The sequence below is a fragment of the Barbus barbus genome (genome assembly GCF_936440315.1).
Source record: "Barbus barbus genome assembly, chromosome: 43".
In the NCBI taxonomy this organism is placed as follows: Eukaryota; Metazoa; Chordata; class Actinopteri; order Cypriniformes; family Cyprinidae; genus Barbus; species Barbus barbus.
The window spans coordinates 11573523-11601113 of NC_136721.1; the positions used below are offsets into that span (position 1 = coordinate 11573523).

The window sequence follows — 27591 nt, forward strand, 5'->3', positions numbered from 1 at the left end:
TCACATTTTATTATTGGGTGATTCAACACATAGATATTTTACCAGCTAAGAAGTTCAGCACTTTTAGAGTTTCATCCCTCTATCTGATGTGAGCATAAGTATTGGAGCAGTTGCCTCACAGGTCTTTCTAAGTGATCGGCTGTGTCCTGTTGCATTAATTCTTCAGATATTAAAAGCAGGGAATGTGTCGTATCAGTTATATCCATTTCTTCTGTATTCTGAATCTTTGAGAGAAAAGCAAGCAATTTGGATGCTGAAAGAAAAGAGGAAGTCAATTAGAGCTATAGCAAAAACAAAGGGCATGAAGAAATCAAGTTTGGAAACCACCAGCAGCCAACAACGACCTGATCGGCTGAGAAAGCATCAGTAGTTGATGACAGATATATATAATTTGATATTATATTTTTTTATTTTGACCTTAAAACAACACAGGACGAATTATTTTAATTAGAAGGACACAGAAGGAAAAAAAAAGGAAAAGGGTTGGATGATTTTACCATAGACATATAAAATACCTAGAAGCCTCATTGGCCGCTTTGAGCCATCGATACTCAACGCGTCTGTCATGTTTGTGAGGGCAAGACTGCCTTTAGTTTCGAGTAGCCAGACCTTCTGACCGACGGCTGAAGGTCTGGAATATATGGCCGCGTTCATTGGCCAAGGCCCGCCCATGATGCCGTTTGACCGACATGTCAAACAACCAATCATAGTTTGTTTCGTTTAGCGTCACGTTTCGGGGCGTGGAAATGTCGCCACAATAACAGACCGGTGTGTGAAACTCTCGTTTGTATTTTAAAGATTCAATGCCGCGAACTTTAAATATTTCACCTACTTTTGAAAATCCAGCGTTTAGTTGACCCTGATAAGCGTTCGTCGTCACATTTGTAAACACGACGGCTTTCTTCTTTTGTGAGGGGGTTTGGCGCCACTGCATCTTTGTTTCCCGGCGGACCGAATATAAACACGACACTCGCGTCTCCCGGAAATCCGGTTTAATTCAACCAGTCAGATGTTTTTGTGTAAATGCACATACAGTACATGATCAGCATTAAACAGCCTGTGTAAATAATTTTAAATGCAGTCTATAGTATTGTGATTGACTGAAGAAACTAGTTATTTTTAAATATTTGACAACAAATGACAGAAACATTTAATAAGGTAATTATATTGTTATAAAACGACCCTTACAAAGGTTAAAAAATGCACCTGGAAGTCTGTTCCGGGGAGAGAGAGTAGTGTGAATATGATTAGGGTCATTCATTCAGGGCTATTCAGGGTTTAACTAGTGCAAATACAACATTAGGCTGTGGAGGTTTAGTCTCTTGCAAATGCAGAGAGCAGGCTTTCTTCAGCTTTCCTTAAGGCTTGCCTTGTCCTGTTTGCAGTTGGCTAAAAAGAAAATATATATATAATCAATCCACAGTTTTCTGATAAGCCATGAAATCCTTATAATGTACTCTTTGTAAATGAGACAGATGCTTTAGCTCCATAATCCTGACAAGTGCTCACTGTACATATTGTGCTCATAACACAATTTAGTTTATGATGTAAACTACAATATAAGTTCAAACTTAATGATTCATTTAAACTTTGATTTCTTATAAAGTCTCTAGACACCTAATATAAAGTGTTCATTCACTATGCCTGTTAAATCATTTGTTTTAAACCACATGAAAGAACGGACAGCATCATGACAAAACGACATAGAAATCCAATGACAAGTGATGACGCGTGTTAATTTATTACAAAACACATTGACACTGACAATATTTTAAAATACCTCTATTTTCCTGTGGAGTTTTAGTGTTTGCTTTCTCTTCACAGTGATTCAATGTGAACAAAGTGTTGGAATAGTTACTACTGCAGAACCACTGAGCTTTACAAAAAAACAAGCACAGACATTTACAATCGTTTCACTCCAACCCACACAAATACCAGAACAATAATATTAATAAACATCCGCAAATTGAGTAAAAAATAGATTTTAATCTTTTAAATACATTTTGGAATACAAATATTGATTTGTTCTTTACTGTAGTTCTTATTACTATTGACTGTTATCACTAGTGTTACTGTTGAGGTTTAATTTACAGTATATCAATATACAGAAAAATGTGAAAACAAACATTTTGGTAAATTCTGGTATTGCTCATGTACATAAATATACACAGACACACAAAAAACACCTAGCCATGAATTTAATTTATCTCTCAATCATGTTATGTTTTACGTCTGACAGACAAAATGGCTTTATATAATGCTTACCATTATGAAAACACTACTGTAATATCATCGTTATATTAGAGTTATTATCGACACAAACATTGACATATTTTACAGCTGTCTTTGAATGGACCCACTCATTCATGGTTATGTACACAGTCCATGACATCCCAATAACCACTTAGTAGAGACATTAACTTCCTGTGTATATATAAAAAAAATATATACTGGAAAAAAAGCATTCTTCTGTTTTGATAAATGCATATAGATTAAATTAAAAAAAAATTAAACCGAGTTTATCGAAATATCCCAAAATTCCCATAATTTTAAGAAAAAAGAGAGAACGTTTTGCAGTGATAAGCACATATTAGTGCCTGAAATCTGCAATACTATATTGAGCGAAAATGAACACAGGAATATAACGTCCACTGGCTTTCATATGTCTTAAAATTAGTACTTTAATCACAAAAAGATAAATCTAAAAAAACAATTCAATACAAAACAGACATTTCATAACAATCTCCCAAATGAATTGCTTTATTTCAATACCAAACCTGAGGCCAAGCTTCATAGTCTATATGGAAAAACCAAAAGGCCTGAATCACAACACGTCCCCTCAGTATCCTGGACTAAAAAAAATCTGCAGACCCAGATTAAAACCTAATGTTGAGCTGAAAATATTATAAATATCAACCTTGGAAGATTCTTTCCCTCTGCGTCTGTGGCGAACCCCTTCCAGAGCGCTCATACAATCATTGCTGTGAACAGTATACAGCGAAAATCACCCTGAAGATGTGGCGTCACCTCCGAGCTCTAACTCTGTACAACAGTGGTTTTCATTTTTAGTACTTAAATTGGTAAAGAGGCCAAAATTGGCAACTGGCTTTTCTTCCTCCTGTTTTCACATGTGTAGAATAATTAAAAGGTAGAGGAGTTGTAGCACTCTGAACGGAGTATGATTGCATATAATACCAGACGACTGCAAAACAAACAACTATGAGGAGATCACGCAAACATATCCTAAAACAACCAAACGAAGAGTCTCGAAGCGAAGGCTTGGGATCAGCCCAAATCGTGAGGCTTTCCAATTTGCATTTAATGTTGCTCTTCACCACAGAGGCTTTCAGTTTGAATATCACCGAATGAACCTGCGACTGTCCGGCTGTGTCCGTGCCCAAATGAAAGATTACATATGATCTTTCTTCTGAATGACTAAAAAACGTCTTTCCAAACGAACAAGCAGGCCAGTGTCATCTGAAGAATCAAGGACAATATCAGAGGGTCCCACGCGGTCTGAAAAACTATTACAGCAAAAATCAAACTACAGTAGTGGCCTACAGGAGGAAAAAACTCCCTGTTTACCCTGATTTAGACGCACTGTTGATTCAGTTCAGCATTTATAGTACCCATAATCTCCCATTCACATAATCCATATACCAAAACGATGACGTTATTTTTTTTTAAACAACTGGCTAATATACAAAGGACGGCATGGTTTATTCAAATTTACTGCGACTACACCACTACTAAATTTCGTTTCGAAGCAGAACGCGGCATGGCAGCCTCTTGTTTTTAAAAATGGCTGACATCAAACGAGTTATGAAATCTTTCATATTGCTTTACGTAATATGATGTTGCAGTATATTTGCAGTACCAGTAAACTGAAATATGTTTGTCTTGAGCTGTATTTCCTCCTGTACATCTTCACCTATGTGTTGCATATTCCACAAAAAGCTAGCGGGACAATGTTAAATAGCACTTGTAGTATGGCGAGTGCATTATAAAAGACGTTATTAACTTTACACAAGTGCCTTTTTTTGCACCGGTTTAAGGAGAAAAAGAAAGCTTACTCGTTTATAACTGTAGTAATGGTGACAGTTTGTTTAGATGTCCTACCATTGTTAAAGAAGGAGATATCGCTGAATCGTGCGATTCAGGGAAGAGTTCATATTGCTGCAGTCTCAGTAGGCGCCCTTGGCACGTGAATTTCTCTGAGTTTACATTAATGGTTAGCTCCTAGAAACACTTATCAGGATGGCCGTGAAGTGACAGAATGAATTACACGGTTTCTCTAACACTGATATAAATATTAAGTGTATCTAACCCTAGTGTTGACGTTGTACCCATTGAAATCAAGTGAAGGAGGAGCATTGGATGTGAAAGATCAGTACCGGCGGACAGCTACACAAAGCGTCTTCTTCATATTCAACCCCAAAAAATGTTTTCTTTTGGCTTTTGTAGCCCTTGCGCACACAAAAAGTCTCCGGGCCAGCGATTTGCCCGTTTTCTTCATCCTTCATCGTCTCTTCTCTAGGGTGAGTCCATCATGGCCTCCAGCATCTCCAGGAAGAGTTTGTGCATAGGCACGCCGCCGCGGGTTTTGATGCTGTAGAAGGTGGTGAGGGCCCGGCCGGCGGTCTGCCTGAGGAGGGGCAGGGTGAGGAGGAGACGTCCCGCGCGCTGAGGGTCGTCAGGGTGTCGCTGGACCTCCAGCTCCAGCAGAGCCTGATGCAGCAGGTCCCGTAACTTCTGCACGGCCTCCATGTCCTCAATGTACACCGAGTCTGAAAGAGGAGAAGAAGAGGATGAGTGATTAGACCCTCAAATCTAAATGGGCCTGTTTACAACTGGTCACTCTATGTATTTCTCAGATCCGATTGTGAAAAGACCAGGGCCCGTATTCATAAAGATTCTAAGAATCCTCTCAGAAAACTCTTAATTTAGCTTAAAAACTTTTACGTAGGAGTCTTAGCTTAAGAGCGATTCGGGACCGATCTGAGAGCAACTCTGAGTAAGGAAAAGACAAAAACTTTCATCTTAGTGAGGAGGCGGGGTTGACCCCGTTGCTATGTATGACACAATCTTTTGAAGACTGTGATTGGTTGGTTGTCAAGAAGGAAATAAAAGAGTGTTTTTAAGAGTAGGGTATATTATAAGCCTTCACTTTGAAATTACAGGCACTTTGAAATTTTTCCTCTCGCTCTTTCTCACACACACACACACACACGTTATATATTTATATATGTTCTTTATTTTTTATTTACCATGCTGTCATACTTACAGAGCCGGCACCAGGGCACCTCCATCGGGGGGCATTTACATTTCTGGGGGGGGGGGGGGGGGGGGGGGGAATTTACATATAAGCCTAATAAGTGCTGTAACAGACCCAAATCATCACTGCTGCATAGTTGCATTTTTCCAGTTGCCAAATATTTTAATGTAGTGATTTCTGGCGCTATGGCAATTCTGCACGGTGTCTGAGATGTTAGCATGTCTTTAATAAGATCAGTCACAAACATGATCCCTGCACGAACTAATGTGTAGTGTCTTATTAACTCACTGTCATGCATTGTGTGCAACACATTTCTTCTCCCTCTTCATTTTCGTCCATTTTCTCCGCTGTTAAAGAAACTCTTAAGCCCCTTAAAAGTCCTCGTCCATACTCCTAACAAGTTTGACCTTAAGACCTCTTTTAAGGGTTAAGATGCTTTCTGAATTACTTTTTTCTTTACTAGGATTTTTTCTTTAATTTTAAGAGTAAACGCCCACATTTCTAAGAATTTTCTTAGAATTTTGTCACTAGGAGCTACTTTTTGCATTAAAATTCTTCATGAATACGGGCCCAGGTCTAAATGCCCTCCGAAATGCTTTTGAGACAGATTTAAATTTGATCGCTTAAACCACTTCAGGAGGTGGTCTTGGATGCATCCCAGACGAAACTGGACAAGGGTAAATGCATCTGGTTGTTAAAACCACTTATGTAAATTTTACTCCTTCCAATGAAAGGGGAAAGGGGGAAAGGGGAAGTGGTGTGTGGCCAAGTATGGTGACCCATACTCGGAATTTGTGCTCTGCATTTAACCCATCCAAGTGTACACACAGTAGTGAACATACACCCGGAGCAGTGGGCAGCCAATGCTGCAGCGCCCGGGGAGCAGTTGGGGGTTCGGTGCCTTGCTCAAGGGTCTCACCTCAGCCGTGGTATTGAGGGTGGAGAGAGTGTTGGTTATTCACTCCCCCCACCTACAATCCCTGCCAGATCTGAGACTCGAACCCACGACCTTCAGGTTACAAGTTCAACTCTCTATCCATTAGGCCACGACTGCCTCCACATGAACATGAAAATAATAAACGTGTGAGAGTGTTATAGTCAGATATGCAGCGCTAAAGCTACACGCATGGTCATGAATGAGTAGCTGAGTATCTCTTCAGTAAACAATCATTCATTCAAAGTTGCAATACTAACTTATCTTTCCGGTGCTGATGCCACTCTCTCCTGTTGCGGTATTTCATTTTTGTGAATGCTAGTGTAAATATTCACATTTTTTATGTATATTAGATGTATTGTCCCTAGTCTGTGACATCCTGTTTGTTGTGATGCCCAAAGTAAATTCTGCATGCTCCAAGTCCAATGTGGCGGCAGCTTTAGGAGGATTACTGCAAGGAACAGTTACAAATGCAGTTGTGTAACAACAATTCAAGAAACCCAAAATATGTGAATCTCTTTTTCTAATTAACGCTTGGCACGTGTGCCAAAGGTCACTGCTCCAAGAATAGTTGTGTTGGTGTGGGTTAATGTTTAGCATGTACACAGAGATATGTGAGGTGTAAGGAAGAGGTCTTGGGTGTGTTCAAGATTCAAAGCACGCGACTCCCAGTATTTGCATAACAAATACAGATTCTGTGGGTGAAGCAGATACGGGAGTTGAATTTGATATTTACAGTAATCGAAAGTTTCATGGGTTCTTGCGGGTGGGGGATGAATTCGTACAAGCAGACGGTGACAAGGCAGGTACGTTTACAACACAAAACAGAATACGGTCTGGTCTTAATTACTGGCTGACTCAGTCGGGTCATGCAGGTTGTGATCCGAAGGTAACCGGTTGGTCAGGGAACAGAAATAGACTGCAGAATGAATGAGTCATTAATAGGAAAATCTTGACAGGAAGTGCACCTGAGTTGGTGAGCGCGATGGCCTTGAGCATGACGAACTCTTCGCGGTCCAACTGCAGGGCTCGGAAACGCCGAGCGAGCTGGCTAATGGCAGCGTTGAGTTCGGTCAGACCGGCCACACGAGACATCTCCTCATCCAGCACGAAGTCCTCAGCAAACACCACCTCGTCCTCACAGCCGAGAGAGCGGTACGCCACCCCCAGCACCAACACCTCCAGCCACACCGACTGCAGCACGGACATCTGGTCAGCCAGTGACAGCGAGAGAAATCCTGGATGAGGGAGAAAAAAAAAAAAGAGAGAGGTTCATGCCACACGTCCACTGGTGCAGAAGAAAACATGCTCAAAATACACAAACACAGATGGCTCGTCTTAAATGAATGCAAAAGGTTGATCAATAATCAGATAATAATAGCGTAAAAGACCTGCCACAGTCTGTTATGCCAGTATTGTTATTAAAACATTTTAAAAATGAAAACCACTTAACACTGTTTACTGAATAATTGATTTAATGAACTGAAAATATTTGCTTAATTGAGAAAGGCTACATGATATTAATTCTGTAATTTTTTATTAAAATAGTATTTTTATATTAATGCATTTATGAATTTAATTCAACATGGTAATACGTAACGATGTAAAACTCCAGCACTGTCGGTAGACTTCAAAATGCTTATGACAGATGTCACCACCTTCACCTCGAGATGCGTTTTTCGCCACTCATTTGCATAATGTTGAACATTTCTCAACTTTTTGACTCTGTCAGCACTGTGAATCCCACAATCCTCCCCTCCTACGGAGACTGAAAAGGCCCGCTCATCAGATCTAGTGTATGTGGAGTGCGGAGAGTGGGATAAGAGTTGTTGTTGAGTACCTAGACACGGTGGACACTCACAATAGTGCTCTAAATTTGGAGGTCTTGAAAATAGCCAGAGACTGACAAAAGCGGTTGAAATCGCTCCTTCCAAGACTGAGCTCGGACAGCAATTAGGAGAAAAGTCTTCCACGTTCTGACTGGAGCTTTGACTCACCTGCTCCAGTTCCCTTCAATTATAATCTTTCTTTAGGCACCTGTTCTCTACAGACAGCTGTGATTGATCAACACTTTCAGGCAGTGCAGAAATGTGACTAAAAAGCTGCTAACTGTTTTATAGCTGGCTTTTTCATAGCCTCCTGAAATATTAGCCTGTTATTGGCACATTAGCATTTGACATGCTTTCCTACCAACCACCAAGTATATTAGTGCGACTTGGCTAGTAAGTAACACTTCCCAGGAAAAAGTGCAAGTAGATAAACCATTTGCATGAGTAAACATGATGAATAACTTTTACCACAAATTAAAAGAGGATATTTCAAGAAGAGGATGTCAGCTGATTGCAAGCAATCGTTGCCACTACAAAAAGCAGAACATATAAACTATATTTGTATTTAAATTCAACAATACTTACTAGTTGTTTAAAACACAATTTGATGCCACTAAACTGGCAGGTGATTCCTGACAAAATCCAGTGATTATTTCATCCTCTATTATTCTAATACACTACGGGGTGTAGGAATAGCTCCCTAGGTCGTGAATCACTATATCATGTACATTAGCAGCGGGCGATATACCGGTACACTAATTAGCCATTAATTAGATAACCGGTAGAGATTTTAGACTATTGTCTCTATTGCGGTTACAATCTCACATGATGTTGTTGTGCTACATGGTCATGAAAACTTGTTTTAAGCATCGCGGTTTAAAAACAAGTGATTTTAAACCGTTAAAACGCAATCAGCAGCGAAATAGAATTAATTTCAACAACTGAGAGACTGTTTCTGAACGCTGTCAGAGAGGCGCACGCACATGATTCATAGAGCACTGGAGTATTGAACAGATATTAGTTTTTTGTGATGTTAACACTGGAACGATGACATTTCTAAGGTATCAAGAATGTTGAGATCATAAAGACCTTATTTAAAGCAAGAATAAGGGAACATGGTGACCATTGATGCTCCCTGGTTTTCATGGTGCTTTGTAGAGAGAACGTTACAGATCACTGGAAGGTTTTTGCAACTGAGACAGCCTCCCTGATCAGTGTCCTGACTACTGAACTAAGGAGCTGATTGAGACGCACACTATGTTTTCAGGCAAACTGATATAAACCCCTTTGTGCCCTTAGTCAGCCAATCAAATAAGAGCTTACCAGATCGAGAAATTACTTTCTAGTTTCAAGTGCAATATGAATCAGACAGTGAATCATACCGAGACAGGCAGAACTATGTGGTATCTTAAGTTAAGTAACAGGAGAGTGAGTAACTGGTAGCTCGACACCAGAATAGCTTCATTTACAGTCTCCTTGGCAACCATCTTGCTGTTCCTCTTCTTGCTCTCACTTACCAGGAATGTGCTTGGCCCAGCCGATGATGACAACTAGTTCCCGGTCGGCCAGGTCACAGAGAGTGGTGAGCGTGCGCTGGGCTGTGTCAGGCTGCAGGGGGTCTGGCATAGCAAACAGCTTTTCTGGCTCCGCCACCAGCAGATGAGACACAATGATGCTGGATGAGCCTGAGAGAAACAAACTCAACATTAATTAGCTGAATAATCAAGTCATGTTCATGCAGCAGTAATTGCAGGCCATACAATTAGTTTGTTTAAAATAAATAAGTTAAATCACACATACATTATAAATTCTAAATAAATAAATATAGATTTCTTTATTATATTTTTTTATTATCATTACCCTTCTCTCCTTCCTTCCTTAAAGGTATCGGCGCACTCTGGTATGTAGCATTCTCCACCTCCGGGCGTCTTTTATATTTCTGCCGTCCACCTCTGACTCGGTCCAGGCGGACACCTACACCAAACACAGAAAGAGGATTAGGATTTTGGCACTGCCTGTGGATCACACCGTACACTGAGGTACTTAGGTATCGTAAGAGAGAGGATTGGTTGTGCTGGCTAGGTGCTACCTTACCTTCTTTGAGCATGCCTACTTTGAGGCACTTGGTGAAGCGACACGCCTGACAGGCCTTCCTGCGGCGCTTGGTGATCTCACATTCATTGGAGGCAGGACAACTGTACTCAATATTACCTGTTGGATGGAGGTTAGGATGTCATACAAAAATTCAGAGTAGTTTCCTACAGAAGTTAAGATTTTGTAGCAAATAGCTCCCTGCTGCATTGAAAAAATTATTAATACAAAAAGCAATATTTTTATTGTATTATTTTATTAAACATGTCTTTATTGAGAAAGCATATAAGACAACAGAAAATACTTTTTTTTAACTATCTTCCCACCCTCAGCATCCACATGTTCAATTACACAGGGCTAAATAAAATAAAATAAATAAAACAAAAGGGAAAATAAATTTTACTGCACATGGGTTAAGATAGACAGATATAACGACATCAAATAAAGTATATCACATTTACATCAATCACTGGATTGAGAGGAATCTAACATTTCTTGTATTACTATTTTGTTGTTTTCAAGGAATTGTATAAAAAGGTCCCATATTTTATAGTAATCTTTCAGTTTACCTTTAGTACTGTATGTCAGTTTTTCCAAAGCAATACAGTATGATAAATCTTTTAACCAATGACTAATTGATGGACCTTCTATTTTCTTCCAATAAAATGCTATTGACCGTCTTGCGAGAACTAAACAGATGTCAATCATTTTTTATTAAAATATTTTATTTTACATGTGAACAACTAATCAGTAATGAGACTCAATTCTTAAAAACAAAACAGCTCTTGCTTAATTTTGCTTTCTTGTTCAGCAACTGCATTCAGTTCAGTGAAGGATTCTTTAGAATGATTCAAAATGATAACTTGTGAATCTTTTTGAGCAATTCATTAAAAGGAATCAGCTCAGAGGAGACATTTGTTTTCAAATCGGATTGTAGTTGTCATGCTATACGTTTATTTGTGTGCATCCAATAATTTGTGTGCAACAGAAAAACATGTTTTCTTGGTATTATTTAAAGGTATGCAATTTTTAAATCTCCACACATTCAATTCTGGATAAAAATGATTTGTTCTGCCGAGAGGCTGGCGCAGCGGTAGCTCTTAGGGGGACAGGAAACACTGATTCACACAACTACTTACTTCACACACAAGTACTTGGCTTACTTACAAGTTATCTGTAACGACAATTGAATCTCTTACACAGCACAACATGCTCACCCTGTATGGTTCTTTTGAAGAAAGCCTTACAGGCTTCACAGGAAGCCACTCCGTAGTGGTAGCCAGATGCCACATCTCCACACACCAGGCACAGCCTTTTGGGAAGCGTGCTTAGCGCATACTTGCAGCGCCCTCCTCCACTACCGGTAGAGCCCTCCTCGGCTCCATCAGCACCCTCCTCCTTAAAATGGCAACGTAACGCAGGCGTGTAAGGGGGTGGGGAGTAGCGGCCAATGCCTTCTCCTCTGGATCCCCCTCCTCCACTCTGAGAGGAGTCTGAGGACGCTCCTCCCGGGCTGGTCCTCCCGCCACCGCCGCCGCCGCCGCCACCTCCATCGGGACTGCTGGGTTCAGCCTTTATGTACAGGTCGGAGCGTCGCTCTCTGGAAGACATGATACCTGTGGAGGAAAAATGAGTGACAGTGAGGAAAAAGAGGGACCTTTTCAGTTTATAATTAATCATAATCATCATCACCTTCAAGGTCAAGACTGGATGTTTCAACATCCAATTCACTTTCTAAATCCCGTTTAAATCTAATACATATCTGGTATACAATCATTTAAATACATCAAAATGAATGCATGGGTATTACTACTTGTGAATCCTGAAGGTTAATCAGCAGATTGAAGGTGAAGTCATGCATCTAATGTCACAGAACAACCATGGGCTTAAGGGAAAATGTGTTTAATAAATGTAATAAAATAAAATATAATATGGTTAACCAAAAACACACCAAAAACAGTGCTTTTTCCCCCAAAATTTCAGCACAATTGCAAATGTGATATTGATTTTATATGACAGTTCATCAAACAAGAAAATTATTTTAAGCAAGTTACATTTTAGATCACAATATTGTCTGTTTTGGACAAATAGTTCTTCTAATGGAATTTATCACATTTAAAAATTTGACAAAACAATCACCTTTAATAAGGTTAGAGAAAATGTGCCATATGTGCCATAAAATCAGTTTATGTATGCATGTATGCTTTTTCACCATATCAGCAACAATGCCTATATTCACTGCAACAATAACGGTCTCATTTCAATACATAATTTACAATAATATAAAATTTTCTTATAAAAGAATCACTATACAAAAACATACAACATCACAATAGTACTGATAAAAGTAACTTAGAATATTTCAATTTAATGAACAATGTAAAATTCTTCCAGGAGAGAGCTTTTTAAAAATGTCTTTTAATGTATTTTCTGAGCAACAATTTTGTCTAATATCATTTAAAATTGGACATTCTATTAAAATGTGTTTTACACTCAGAAAATTCTTACACAAGTCAAAAACTCAGTTTAGGTTTAAATATCACCTCTTAATGGAATTCTTAATGGAAAATAATTGTATTATTTATGAGGACTACTACTAAAAACGAATTAAATCCAAGACCGTGCTGCTGTCAGTCTAGTGTGTATTAGCAGGTCATAATGCAAACACAATCGGTTTGTCTTAAGTGAATGTAAATAGGTGGAACAAAAAAAACAAAGTATGCCTCAATATTGAATATGTGCAATAGGCCTTAAAGTGTAAACGCAGCATAAATCTCTTTTAAACAAGAATTTTTTCAGTAATCCTTGCTCTTCTTTCCATTCAGTTAACATGCAGGTGCATGCTGAGCAAGCAGACAGCATTCAATGAACAAGCACCTATATGTCCTCACTCTCTCAAGCAGTGTTATGTTAGGATGTCTGTGAGCCGTTTCCTTTGTTTTCCCCATTGAAACCTCCAAACAAACCAATTAAACAAATTTCCCAGCAGTACCCATGAGAGAGGACATTGTAAGAAAGTGCTCGATACGCTCACACAACAGCAGCTCTAATCGTTAATCTTAAAAATATCTTGAGATTTCATTCTACTGGTAGTATCAGGTATGAATACATGGGTTCAGCATTAATAAATTACCTTGAAGTATTGCTATAAAATCTACACGCAACACATACAGCAATTCAAACTGAAGATGTATTACAAGGGTTCTCCTAGAGAGCAGAACACGCATATGGACATGACAGAATTCCTCACAAATCTGTCCATAATCCCAGTGGCATGGCCTCCACCCACACCAGATTAGGGTCATTAATCCAGGAGAGAGAACCAATCCTCTAATTATACCTCCACAAGTTATGCCCTACAGACTCTGAACCGCTCTACGGTACCCACAGTCCATAAACGCCCCTCAGGGACAAACTGACCTATCATGCCATTTCTTACATCTGCTGATCTTGCCATTTTAAGCATTTTGCGAGAATAAGAAATGTTCTAGCGCATTAACACATAAAAATTACCCAAATTGCACAAGGACTGCCAAGTAGGGAACACAACCAGCAATGACATCTGCTCCTCATGATTACTGGAGCAATACTGGGTTTGTGAGCGTCTTGATTGAAATATGAGTCCTATATTGTATGAAATATATATAGGTTATTGCACATTTACTGAGTCATCATGATTATACATTGTCTGCCACTCATATTATGGTTAAAAACTACATTTCCTCCTTCATTTGTCCTTGGTGGACATCTCTCTCACACACACACACACACACACACACACACTTCCCCTTTCACCTGGTTGTGTGTGATGTGTTGCAACTCTGGCAAGTGTGCAAAATGTAACTGTGCCCCAATGCCTTCAAGTCCACTGTAGTTTCTGCCAAACACGTTCATTCTGCCACTTACATAACACCCGAACTTTGAATTTAACCTATACTCCCCAAACCAACAGAAAAGACTGCTTATATGATCAATATGGAACATTTGTGAGAACTGTTTCTCAGTTAAAACAAATAACCCACATCAACAACTGTGGAGTTTACAGGTCACTTGTTCTCACTCTTTAGTTCTGACCTGTTCAGAGATACAATGCTTTGAGTTCTCCAGTGAACCTAATAATGACCACGTGGCTAAAGTGAGGGCACGCGCCGCTGCGCCGGTTCACAGGAGGTAAATGATTCAATCGCTCATTGTGAGGGCAAACTGAGATCTCTAAATCTCTCATCAAACCGAAGGAACCGGATGATGGAGGCACGTTCCTGTTCAAACATGTAAATGACAGACTACAAAGGAAAAGGCGCATACTGATCATGCGGTGTCACACACGCGTCTCTCCCGCAGGGCTTCACGTGAACCTCACCGATGTGCGACATCCGGTTTGGTTCATTATACATAGAAATGAAGGACTTTAAACGGTGAGCTCGTTTAAAATCTGATGTGATTATGGAAGTCCAACACATTTCCGTGAGTCGGTTCTTTCGAACAACTCGTTCCAAAGAACCGACTCAAAACGATTTAGCGGCTTTCTTGCGTCATGACGTAATCACGTGGTCCCTATCATCCCGGCGTGGCATATTTCCTGCTCTAAAATCCTCCAGTAAATACATTTGCACATACTGCTGTTTCAGTTTAATTAATAAGGGAGCTTATTATAATTCATATGCCTGAGTTCAGTGTGTTGCAGCCATGACAAATGTAACGTCCATTTACACTAAACGATCTATTTAACGTACATCTAACGTTACTGAGTCTTTGCACGTTTGAATTAAAACCAAATCGCTTGTTTGCGTGTTGATTTAACTGTTATACAACCAAATCGTGAATATATTAACAGTATGTTTTATTTGTAATATTTCTGCTATAATGAATCTCGGTTCAAAGAGTCGCTCGAACCGAGTCAGTCCAGTTCACTTAAAAGATGCCTCGTTCCCGAGTCGGATGTCAATGTGAAAATAACAATATTCAGCAACAAACAACCAAATCAAACACTTCCTATAGTACTCAGCAAAGCTACACAGCCTAAATACATCCGGATTGATGCTTGTTTGAATTCGTAAGTCTGAATTCTAGTTTCCCTGTCTATAACGTTTAATGTATTTTAAAACTCGTTTTTGTGTTTAACTGTGTTGCTCCCCACTTATAAGGACACCCCCAAACTAGCTTAGCTTTCGCTAACTTACCTTTACTCATTCAGATACGTCCCACCTCCTCCAAACGTCTCTACCGGAGAAGCCAAAAATAGCTATTCATTGACTCACCGGCTTTCAAACACAAAGAAATCTGTCAGTGTTCCCATAAACATGCCCGAATAAGCTTAGTTTAGTTAGCAGTGTGCATCGTTGAACTTCACTTTCCCCTCACAAACGTGTCATGAGTCATGCTTTCAGGAGGGAGGAGAGTTACTGAGGCAGCCACGCATTTTTACTAAATATATTCAAATAATCATGCAATAATGATTAATAAAAAGCAGCTAAGCTTTAGCATTGGTGACTGATTATTCCATACTATAATAAAAGCAAAGGGGAAAGAATGAGGCAGTGAGGCAAGTCATTTGTTTTTCTTCAGCTCAAGGCAGTTATGTTAATATGTTTGATGTAATGAGAGACAGAAAAGGGCAAAAGAAAAAAAAAAACACAGGTCTAAACTCAAACAAATAGATCTAGGATTATATGATGTTTCATTATTAGATCCTCAGATTTTATTTGCTTAATGAAACGTTTATATTTATATTTTAAACAGTGGTACATGCTTTAAACAGGGCATATATATGATAAAAAATAAAACAATATGAATAAAAACATGTTTTATAACAAAATAAGAAAAAATATTTACAGCTATTAGCTTACCTTTTGCTCAAAAGCCAAAGGTCTTTAGTCTTGTGTGTGCTGAAAATCCTCTCACGTTCTTTTGCTGTCAGAAGACTACAGGTCAGTTCAAACTGGGCTTCGGGAACCCTGACAAGAAAAGAGAAAATCAGTCAGTCATCAAAAAATGTACAAGACTGATCTATGCATTACAAAATAAGGCCTTATATAATGGATTGCATCAGGAGAGACACACATTGCTATCAAGCGGCTAAATTATGAATAATACCAAAACCGCCACTAGTCTGAACCACATCTTCATCTCGAAACTAAAACTAATTTAAACCTCCCATAAAAGGATTGCAGATATCTAAATGTCAGATTTAATCAGAGACAACATTAGCTGTAAATGTGGCCTCAGCATTAGGTATTGCATGTTGATTTATTTCTCTCTTTTGTTTGTTTAAAACAAAAAGTCTGTCCTGGTCAATGTCAATAAACCTCATGTAGGGCTGATTTGTACTCCATAATAATCTGTGTGTCTGTTACACGGTTTCCATGTTTTACACGTCACCACCTACACCATTAGCACAAAATGCTGACTGAGGGAGAAACCATTTCTTTGTCTTTCTCCCATGCACCCGTTCTCTGGTCCTGCTTACTGTCATTCACTCAATCTTAACACGCATTCGGACACTCGTATACTCTCATATGATTTCTGTGCACCACATTCCCTCCCCACTCCGCTCTCTGACACATTCCAAAGGTCAAAGTCACTGGAGGGGTTTGAAGGACAGGCGCAGGAACTCCAAAAGATCTCTGTGCGTGTGACCGCAAATACAGCTGAGAGACAATTTAACAAGTTCAAAGTAAGAATGAAAGAGATATGGGCAATAGCAAAATTCTTACTTGAAATGAAATAAACGTTAACTGGAATTTTTTTTTTTTTTTTTTTGTATTTCAAGTTGTTAAAGCAACACTTCTTAACTAAAATAAACTACAATTTTATAAAAAATTATTATATAGACATTTAAAATGATATTAAAACTGACAAAAACATACAGCAAAATTACTAAAACCTAAACTAAAATTCAAACTAAATATAAAAGCCAATTCAAAATAGTAATAAAAAGTAAGGCTACATTTATCATTTCACTTAGTTTAACTTGATGTGCTAAAATAACTAGCACTGAAAAAAAAGATTTATAGACATTTTTTGAAAAATATAATAAAACTGACAAAAATTACAAAAACTTAAACCATTAAAATAAAATGGAAAATATAAAAATAAAAAACTAATTCAAAATCTTAATGAAACAAAAAATGTTGATACTTAAACGATACTGGGCAAAAGTAAGAATAATTTGTGATAAAACAAAATCACATAACAAAAATAACATTAAAAAGGTATGTAACAGATATTAAATGTACATTGATAAACTATCCCTGGGATTTTGGTGCAGTTAGCTGATTTCAGATATAACTTTAAAGGGTGACAATGAGAGAAACATGCAAATAACTAAGTTGGTAAAGCTTTTTTTTTTTTTTGTAACATTATATTTAGAGATGAAAGTCAGGTTGAAGCAGCCCAAATACTCGACAATAAATGTGATCTTTTAGTGACTCTCCTTGTAAGTTACCAGCTATGAAGTGTATGGTGTAACAAACGGCACTAAATAATGATGTCTAAAAGAACTTCATGTCTTAGTATTTTTTAATGTCCAAAAGTGAAATTGCAGTGCTGCAATTGTTCTGTAACATTAGTTAAAGATTTCTACTTGTCTTTTTATATCACTTTAGGTTACTGATTTATTTTTTGAGGTACACTAGGAAGTTAGGAACGGCTCTACTTCAGAATACTATTGTGTTTGTTGACACTGATCTTATTCTTAAACTAGTCACAGTAGTCCATATTGTCATCAGTTGCTGCTTTGTGTAAAATTTAAGCATAGTAGCAGCGATTAACTGATTTCTAATCTAAAGTTTACTGGGTAAATCTGATTCTCAGCAAAGAAATCTGAGATAAGTAGCATGTTAGCCTTTGAACTTCGACTAATATGCATGCAACTGTCGAGCGAAGACTGTTAGAGCAGACCTCAAAAGGTGACCTTGTTCACCGAGCCTTGACAATTGAAAGGCTAATTGCTAAACTGGATTACAACTTCTTAAGGACAGAGATTCCCAATCATGTCCAAGTGGGGCGTATTGGTCACCAACACTTCAAAGACAATTTAGAAAAGCCATTAGCCATTAGAAAAAGACTTTTTTAATCACAAATGTAACCTACATAGACGTTAATTTTTTTTATTATTTTTATAATAAATACCTGCAATAATGCTTGACACACTTTTTGTGAAAACTATTCACCCTTGACCTTTTTCAGTGAACTCCGGTGAAACCAGTTACGACTGAGTTTTAAACACGACCAAAAAAACCCCACTAAAACTGTAACTTTGTCTTTCGTTATCAGTTATAAAAAATGCTGACTAAAAAAATAAAAGCTAACCATTATATATTTCTCAGTTTTTGCTATATTATTAATAATACTCATTTTTAAAGACATTTACAAGAACTGTCTGACACACAAATTTTAGAGACTCACTAATTAGTTTATTTTTTCAGCTTTTACACGCATGCATTTGCAATCTGTAGTATACTTTTCGAATACATACTTGTATATGTTCGACTGTGCCGAAGAGGCGTAAAACAGTATACTGTGGAATTTATACTGACAATTAGTGGCAGGATGCAGAATCACACAGATTTCAGTGACTAGAAATGATATCAACTTTGCAATAGTCCCTCATTAATTTAAGGCTAGTAATGTCACGTGACCTTAACATATCTGCCCCCATGAAGGTAACAACTGACTCCATGTAAAACAATCAGCTTTTATTGACATGACTATCTTGTCTAGTCTGTCTTGATATCTGACAAGTCTAATTCTTGTCACAATACATCGTTTTAAACTTTTTTTTAAATCTTTGTGTGTTAAACTTTTAATGAGGTAAAGCGTTAAGTGTGGATTTTGATTACATTTGACAACATAACCACTGTCACTGAGTCTACTTCAAAGTGTGCACACAGACTTATAATAGCCAAATTAAATTACTCTTGTACCAACTGCATTACGTCAGTGCCGACGTGAAATGCCTCAAATACAAGAATGCAAAGCAGATGTGAGGTAGTATGTTTCCAGACTGAAGGGCTGTACTGCAAATGCGACATGACTCGAGTTCGAGGTAAAAGAAGGGGGACAACTCGATCAAGGTCAGCGTGCTGCAAAGTGTTACTGCGGACTTTCCCCCTTTATATCGCAATTAAAGCGCGTAATACTCATTTATATGCAACGAATACGCTAGAGTCTGCGAATTTAAATGTTATGCACTAAATCAAATCTGCCAAGACGTGTTCTGGCGCTGTTAGTAGTCCTACAAGCAAACTATCAGAACACACTGTGACCTATTTACAGTGTAAAGTTTTTACTGCTGAGAGCCGGTTTGATGAATACTTACCAGTGTTTCAGAGAGCATTGCTGGTGTCTCGAAGCCAACCAAAGAAACTCTTGAGCAAACACTAAATCCGATATTTACATATATCACAGTACTGTGTCTTGTTCTACACGCCGATTTAAAGAGCAGATGCTCTGCCTATTTGTTAAAGGGGCTACCTTAGCAATTCTGGTGCTGTATTAAGTACGATAAGCTATATGTGACACAAAATCGATGCAACTACTCGATATTTTCAATGAATGGCGGCGCGAGTGCAGTCTGTTGAGCAAACGCGTATGCTTAATCCATGTTTGATTCGCTCTTCCCTGGACTAGTTCCCCATATTGCTGTTTCGGTTGTCACTGGAAGCCTGGATCCTGTCTTCCGCTAATACAGCTGAGATCCCGGTTACGTATATCCTCGTTGTTTCTCCTCCCTCTCTCTGCTCTTGCGTCTGCTGTTTCTCCGTTACGTCCGCTCGCGCTTCCAATCACGCGTCCTCGCGCTTCCGTCACAAGCGGCAGCAGAGCTTTAAACAATAAAGAGAAATGGACCTACTGTATGTGAGACTCACGAGTTTACACACTGTTGAGTTAATATCCGAAGCCTTTGTTCAGATTTCTTACATCCCGGGCTATTTTGGGGACTGTGTGAGGGGTAAACCAAAGCCATTTAATACCTGTCATGATTCGTGACTATGTAAAATAATTCGGCCTTCGCACAGGGTTTTTCAGCTGTAGCGAAAAAACGATGCATCTCATCCTTAACTGTAACGCTCGTCTAATGATTATGATTTCACGGTTACGCAGTATTTTTATTAGCTATTTATGAAGGACTAAACATATTTGACACGTTAGAAGGTTAAGTGCGATTTAATGCCAACCGTGAACTGCTTTTATGAATGTAACTCAGTTTAAGTCATTCACGTGCGCGCGCAGTCATGAGTAGCCTATAAGGGAAAAAAATAATAATTAATGTTAAAATTAACGAATTCTACAATAAATTATATTTTTATTCTATATACAAATTATATTTAATGGGACAATGCATGTATTTTTACAGTAAGAACATACTGTAAAAAATAATTTACAGTGAAAACCCCGTAAACTGAAGTTCCCAGAATTTCTTTGTGTCAGGTATGTTTCTCATTTTGTTACCTGTTATGTAAACCAGGCTGCTTAATGTTACATTTTATTTCATGTTTTCAGCTATTTTAGTGTTTTACCTGGAAGTTGTCCATATCACTCATTGTTAATAGAAAAACTCATTTTAATATCGTGGCCTTTTGTTTTACCACTTGTTTTAGAAGAGCTCAGGTTACATTATATCAGCTGATGATAAAAGCTAAAATATAGCCTGTGTGGTCCAAATGCGTCCCGTTCAGGGGGAAAAACGAGTAACGCGACAGAATGCGTTTGTCCCGTTGGCAGACCTGTAAATCAAGCCTCGCTTTAGATGGCATGGAAAATGTCAGTCTGCTCGGTCTTGTGACACTGACCCAACTCGCTGCTCTAGGCCTCCCATAGTCAGCTGGTTCATACAACAGTTTTGGGCTGCGAGCCAGCGGCGCAGAGTTCACAGTGACTGCGGAGAGAAAGAAGGAGAGACTACAATCCGCGTAACCTGATCACAGCACAGGGCTGAGAGAAAGAGCCTTGCGTCTCGAAGCCGCGCATTAACGGAAAAGAGTCCCGTGTTAAGGAAATTATTATAGGCTGTAGTGGTCTATTTTAGGAATGCAGCCCAGACAGCATGACTGAAACCTGTCCGTTTTGTAAAAAAAAAAAAATAATAATCAGACATTCCTAAGAACACAAATAAGACCAAAGCTGGGCTTGTGTGGAAGCAACGGCGTGCTGCATGAAAAAGGATTAAAAAAGAAACAGGAAGCGCTAGTGTTCCCGTTGTCATTGAGAACGCACGCGACCTTGAATTCAAGGTCATCCCCGACGCAGCCTAAGCTGCATTTCAGGCGAGCTGCATTCTGCTCTTCACGCAGAGCTCTTTTACGGCACATGCCCTCATTTGAACGGTCCTGTCACGGTTTGGTAGATGTTTTAAAGAGCATCATTTTCCGACGGAGGCTTTTGAGCAAATTTGGTTTATGGCTCTGCCACAAAAGGTCACACCTCGTTGCTCTGGAATGCTGATAGAGGTCATGACCCCAGAAACAGGTGGGAATAACTCCACAAACACTAATAGCCTCAAAAAGACAACAGCTAGGAGGTGAAGGCAATGCAGTAAGAGGGCACTGAATTATTCTCATGTTAAACAACTTATATATGACATCTCTCTCTCTCTCTCTCTTTTTTTTTTTTTAGCAAACTCCCAATGAAACGCACACAAATTCATGTGTCCTATCAGGCTAGGGCACTGCAAATAAACCATTAATTCATCTCAGCCAAACAATGCGCTGGCTTAATTCCCACAGATACTGATAAAATCGGTTATTTTAAACATGAGAGGAACTTACTTGAGGTAATTAATAAATAACCTTTTGTAGTTGTAGTCTATTTATGGTAACAAGGTTTGTAGGTATGAAGTGAGTCATAAAAGACTGCCATTCATAATACATAACTTGATGATGGCACGCGTATACTGTAATATAATCTGTTTTTGATTACAAACCCATCTCGATTTCAATGCAACACACAAAAAAAAAATCATATTCGTTTAGTGTAGAATAAAGTGGCCTATAATGAAAAACTTGAAAAATAGCGAATGGTGTAATTGCATCATGTGGCCGCACCAGACGCACCGCAGCGCCATCTAGCGGAGATGTAATTATGCAGCAGATAAGTGGATTGTGCCAGTCTGCCGGCTAGTGACATCTTTGTACAGAGTGTCCTCGAGCGCAAGGTCATATGTTTCCGTCCACGAAAGTTGAGACATCCGAGCATGTGGCCCAGTTTAAGCTCCTGTAGTGAAGCAACAATGCTATAACAGTGTGCAGTGATGCCAAGATAATCAGTGAGAAACACAAAATGCAAAGAACAACGCAATAACGAGTGAAAAACTCGTGGTGTTACACATTTTCATTGGTTTACCACAAGGTTGTCAAATTATTTAGTACTTTTCATGGTGCAATATTAGGTGATTGAAATATTTATGATGTCAGATAATAGCATACTTCATGTTTGTTTATTTTTGGATTTATTGTAGGTGATGAATTTGATAACAGCCCCATTTCTGTTGCTGTTCCTCAAAGTACAATGGTAAAGTCACTTTATTCCTCCCTCTGCAAATTTAAAAGCCAGAACATCATAATGACCATATTTATAGTTTAAATGGTAGACTGTTTCTAAGGGTTCAGGAGTGGAACTGATGGTTTCCTGTACAGTTCAGTGAGGTTTTGTGCACAAAGGAAGAATTGATTTTATTTAGAAATAAATTAATAATTAAATTCAAAATATATGTAATTAAAGTTATTTGCAGTGAAGTCTTATTTCAGCACTTCCCAGGGTTTTAAGGTAAGCTTTCAGCAAAGGATTATGGCAGCCTCACCCTCTGAGTCAGATTACATTTCCTTCACAGTATCTCAAGATGTTTCAGATGCCATTCATAATGCAAGTTTTGAATAACACAGCTGTTTCATGTTCTGTTAGGCCCGTTTCTCTGCCCACAAAAGAATTGTGTATTTATTTCTGAGGCCAAGTTAAGGTTAAAGATGATCAAAATATTCCTATTCTTCCTGACGAATTTAGAAAATATGATGAAAATGCAATATAAACCAGTTTATCAACATGAAGTCTTTTATGCAGCAGTATTAACTAATGGTGTGAACTATATTATTATGCAAGTTACACACGTTGAACGGCACACAAACATTTTCTGTTTAGTAAATCTGGCTGTATCTATCATTTTATCTATATATAATCTGCATATGGGTTTTGAAACATTCAGTGTAGATTAATTTGCATTTATATATAAATGTGAGCAATGTAAATGAAGTTTGAAATAATTCTCAGTGACTGATGAGCATTAACTGACTCCTCATAAACATTTTATATCTTTTATATTACACTGCTGTGATTTTTTTCATGTTTTTGAACAGTCATATGGTTTGCAAGGGTTCTGCATTTATTTGATCACAAATATAAAACAGTAATATTGTTGAAATTATTACAACAATGTTCAAAAATATAATTATGTAATATGATGTAAAGCTGAATTTTCAGCAGCCATTACTCTTCAGTGTCACATGATTCTTCAGAAATCTTTCTAATATGCTGATTTGATGCTTAAGAAACATTTTCTCTAAATTATTTGATAATTAGATAATTATTTGTCACTTTTGATCAATTTAATGCATCCTTGCTGGATAATTATTATTATTTTTTTTTAAATCTGACTGACCCCAAATATTTTAATAGAGTGTAAATAAAATTAACTCTTACAACTTATTTAGATATGGGCATTTCGTTGTCATGTCTAATGTTGCTGTTTTAGTCTAATTCTAAATCAAACAAAAATTCAGTCTTATTTATAGTGGGTGAGGTTGACGTAACCTTATGTCGGAAGCTTTTCGGATCTTTTCAAGTGGTCTGTGTTGATTTTAACCTTAACCCTCATGCTGGACACTCCCAGATTTCTTCTATATAAGAAAGGCTTCTGCTCAGCTCTCAGGTAGACATGTTTTTTGAGACACACTGCGGGAAAATGGACTGCGTATTGCTTTTCTCCATCTTGGCTGTTCTGCTCTCTCAAGCTCTTCCTTCTAAGGTAAGAGCCGCAGCTCTCAGAGTTGAGCATCCTTCACTCATTCGTTCACACTCACTCTGTATATCTGCTCTTTCCACAGGTGCTGCCCACTGATCAAGGTGAGTTTCTGTTAAGCCCTGATGTGTTCTTCAGCTCAGGTAGACCAGTGGTGCTTAACTCAGATAAGAGAGATTCTTGCAGCTCTGATGATCAGAATCAGGTGTGTTAAATCAGGGCCACATATGCTAGGTATGGCCACGTATGCTAGGTATCTCTCTCATTCGATCTTTATTCATGTCATTTCATTCATTTGAGTGGCATTCCCCAAACACGTCCACCTACACAATCTCGATCATATTCCAATTTACTAAATCACTAGAATGCAGCCAAAGATGAGAAAAATAAATGATTACTTTATCTTCAGAGTCTTTCGTTCAATAACGTGACGGACACAATCGTTCTTGAATGACCTGTCAACAGTTTATGTTATACTTTGGGTCCCCAGTACCAGGATTAGGAACCACTCATTTATACCAATAAAATACACAAATATATAGAAAATACGGTTTAAGATTTTCATTCTTTTGTTCAGATATCCAGTCTGAGAAGCGTGATGCTATGGATATTTTCTCAAGAATTCTGGAGGCAAACAAAGGTAATAGTTATTTACTACTTTTAATATTTTTATGTGTTTTACTTATTATAATAATATATAAGTAATTATTAATTTGTAACTTTATAATTCCTATAAAGTTTATATAAACTATAAAAATGTTATAGCGTAATATTAAAATGCTATTTGTGAATAAAATGGTATTTCACAGTTAAAGCACGTATGTCTAAAACACGTAAAACATGTATGTCTATTTAAATATATTAATCATGATGTTTGCTTGCAGTTAACCATTTAACAGTAATTTTAACATTAAATAAGTGAAATGATTTTGTTTTGGTGATTCAGAGATCAGTGACATGCTTCTGGAGGGGGATATAGCCTTACCCAAAACAAGGAACGCCATGAAATGCTTGAATGACTACTGCAAATGGCCAAAATCCCCATCTGGACAGGTTGATGTGCCATACACCATTGCATCTGACTTCTGTGAGTGACGAGAAATCCACTTTTATGTATATCTGCATCAAAACCCAATAACATAATTTTGTGTGTGTGTGTGTGTTTGTGTTCTTGATAGATGAGGATGAGAAGGCAGTGATTGAAAATGCAATGAAGAGCATTGCTGGAAAAACCTGCGTCCGTTTTGTGCTGCGAACGAATCAAGTGGACTACATCAGCATTGAGAATCTAGTAGGGTGAGCTTGACCACACCTGAATAATGAATATACTCATACCCAGATATACCTGAATACCGTTAAAAAGTTCAGAAAGAGTTAAGAAATGAATACTTTTATTCAGCAAGGATACATTAAATTGATTAAAAGTGACAGTAAAGACATTTGTAATATTATACAGATTTCTAGTTTACTGTTAATCAAAGATATCACAAAAGTATTACGCAGCGCTATTGTTTTCAACATTAATAATAATAATAATAATAAATGTTTCTTGAGCATCAAATCAGCATATTAGAATGATTTCTCAATGATCATGTGACACTAAAGACTGGAGTAATGCGGCTGAATATTCAGCTTAAAATATATTAAAATATAAAGCAGTTATTTTAAATTGTAATAATATATCACAGTGTTTATTGTATGTTTGATTAAATAAATTCAAGCGTTTTCTTTCAAAACATTGAAAAAAGTTAACTTTAGGCCTACAATTGAGTTTACACATCAGAATACTGTAATTTGCAGGTTTTTGTGAATTTCAGATCTTTGAACATAGTATATCTTTCTTTACAGCTGCTCGTCTACTGTAGGGAGATCTGGAGGTAAACAGAAGTTGTCTCTGTCTGTGGACGGCTGTGTTTCTCACGGGATCATTGAGCATGAGCTCATCCATTCTCTGGGGTTCCACCACGAACACACCAGGAGCGACAGAGACCAGTACATCCGGATCAACTGGCAGAATATTCCACAAGGTCAGAGGATGTGTGCGTATGAACATGGACAAATCTCAAATTCTAGAAGTGTTTTAAAAAACAATCTTTTTATTTTATCGTAATGAAAACCTCAGTACCAGTGAACACTTGTTTGCCCTTGCACAGCATCTGCATACAACTTTCAGAAGAAGGACACAAATAATCTGAATACCCCTTATGACTACAACTCCATCATGCATTATGGAAGGTAAAATTTCACCCATATTACTTTTGAAATCATGCTTCAGTAGAGATATATAAAGTACATCCTCAAGGCAATTCACTCTCATTCTCCATCTGTAGGACTGCCTTCACCATACAGTATGGCAAGGAAACCATCACTCCAATTCCTAACCCTTCAGTGCAGATTGGACAGAGAGAGGAAATGTCTAACATTGACATTCAGAGGATCAACAAGCTCTATGAGTGTGGTGAGCACATTACACACATGTAGTCTTGTTTATTTTAAATAGCATTTTGGACAGTAATGACTTTACCAAAGTACTACAGTTCTGATCGAATCAAAGTAAAATTATTTTTTTTACATACAGCTCTTTAAAGTGAACACTGAAGATAAGAACCCCCTGCGAAATACAGACTGTGACAAAATAAAAGGATTACGGTACTGTGTAACCAAAGTACATCTTTTCCTTCCTCCTTTGTCTGTAACTTGACCACATAAATGTAATGGACTGACTGCAGTGCAGAATTGCAATAAACCTTGTTACGGTGAGTCCTGATGTGGTTTCATGTTAGTTCCTAGCAGGGTTGAACTTCTCTAGTTACTTAATGAGTTAAGGGAAAATACACACACCACACTCACGAGCCATCTGAACGCAGATTTCCTGTTAGAGATGCATCTACACAATATGAATGCCTGTTTCTGCCTCAGAGTAAAAAATAAAAAACACCAAACTATGAGAAATAAAGTCACAATTATGAAAAATAGACTTTCATTTGTGAGGTGTAAAATAAAAATTATGTGATACTTGGCAAAATAAAGGGACAATTGTGTAATACTAAAAGTTGCACTTATCAGAAATAAAGTTGCTATGATTAAAGTTGAGATTAAAAGACAGAATTATGAGAAATTCAGATTTATGAAAATAAATCACATTATGAGATATAAAGTGCCAATTTTTGATGTTGCAGTTATGAAAGTGAGAAATAGCCTATACTTGCAATTGTGAGACATATCGCTATTATGAGAAATAAAGAAAAAAAATAACAGTTGTAAAATGTTAAATTGCAATTATGAGACATATACATAAAGTAACTGTGAGATTAAAATTCATAATTATGAGAAATAGTCATATTTTGAGATATAAAGTGCCATTTGTAATTGTAATTGAGAAAAAGTCACAATTATGAGAAATAACAGTCGCAATCATGAGAAATAACGTTATTACAAGACATAACTGTGA

General features: G+C 37.8%; 2 protein-coding genes across 7 annotated transcripts; one reads left to right on the forward strand and one right to left on the reverse strand.

The window, feature by feature from the left end:
* Nucleotides 1–1716: 1716 nt before the first annotated feature.
* On the reverse strand, nt 1717–19905 carry LOC306862784 (steroid hormone receptor ERR1-like). Of its 3 annotated transcripts, none has more exons than XM_079405772.1 (9): nt 19449–19891; nt 15976–16083; nt 15310–15349; nt 11347–11745; nt 10133–10249; nt 9899–10012; nt 9556–9723; nt 7178–7447; nt 1717–4787 (listed from the first exon to the last, which is right to left on the reverse strand). In XM_079405772.1, the coding sequence occupies exons 3-9, from the start codon at nt 15317–15319 to the stop codon at nt 4534–4536; spliced, it is 1332 nt and encodes a 443-aa protein (XP_079261898.1). In that variant the 5' UTR covers nt 15320–15349; nt 15976–16083; nt 19449–19891; the 3' UTR covers nt 1717–4533. The 3 variants fall into 3 exon arrangements, with proteins under 3 accessions (XP_079261898.1, XP_079261897.1, XP_079261899.1); XM_079405771.1 differs by having other exon boundaries at nt 15310–15390; nt 19449–19868; XM_079405773.1 differs by lacking the exon at nt 15310–15349 and having other exon boundaries at nt 19449–19905.
* Nucleotides 15039–26899, forward strand: LOC306862785 (hatching enzyme 1.2-like). 4 transcript variants are annotated; one of them, XM_079405775.1, is made up of 11 exons: nt 15039–15182; nt 22587–22639; nt 24012–24146; nt 24226–24244; nt 24718–24780; nt 25087–25227; nt 25319–25436; nt 25989–26167; nt 26294–26375; nt 26471–26598; nt 26719–26899. In XM_079405775.1, the coding sequence occupies exons 3-11, from the start codon at nt 24057–24059 to the stop codon at nt 26724–26726; spliced, it is 828 nt and encodes a 275-aa protein (XP_079261901.1). In that variant the 5' UTR covers nt 15039–15182; nt 22587–22639; nt 24012–24056; the 3' UTR covers nt 26727–26899. The 4 variants fall into 4 exon arrangements, with proteins under 4 accessions (XP_079261901.1, XP_079261900.1, XP_079261902.1 ...); XM_079405774.1 differs by having other exon boundaries at nt 15055–15182; nt 24044–24146; XM_079405776.1 differs by lacking the exon at nt 15039–15182 and adding an exon at nt 19109–19203.
* The last annotated feature ends 692 nt before the right edge of the window (nt 26900–27591 follow it).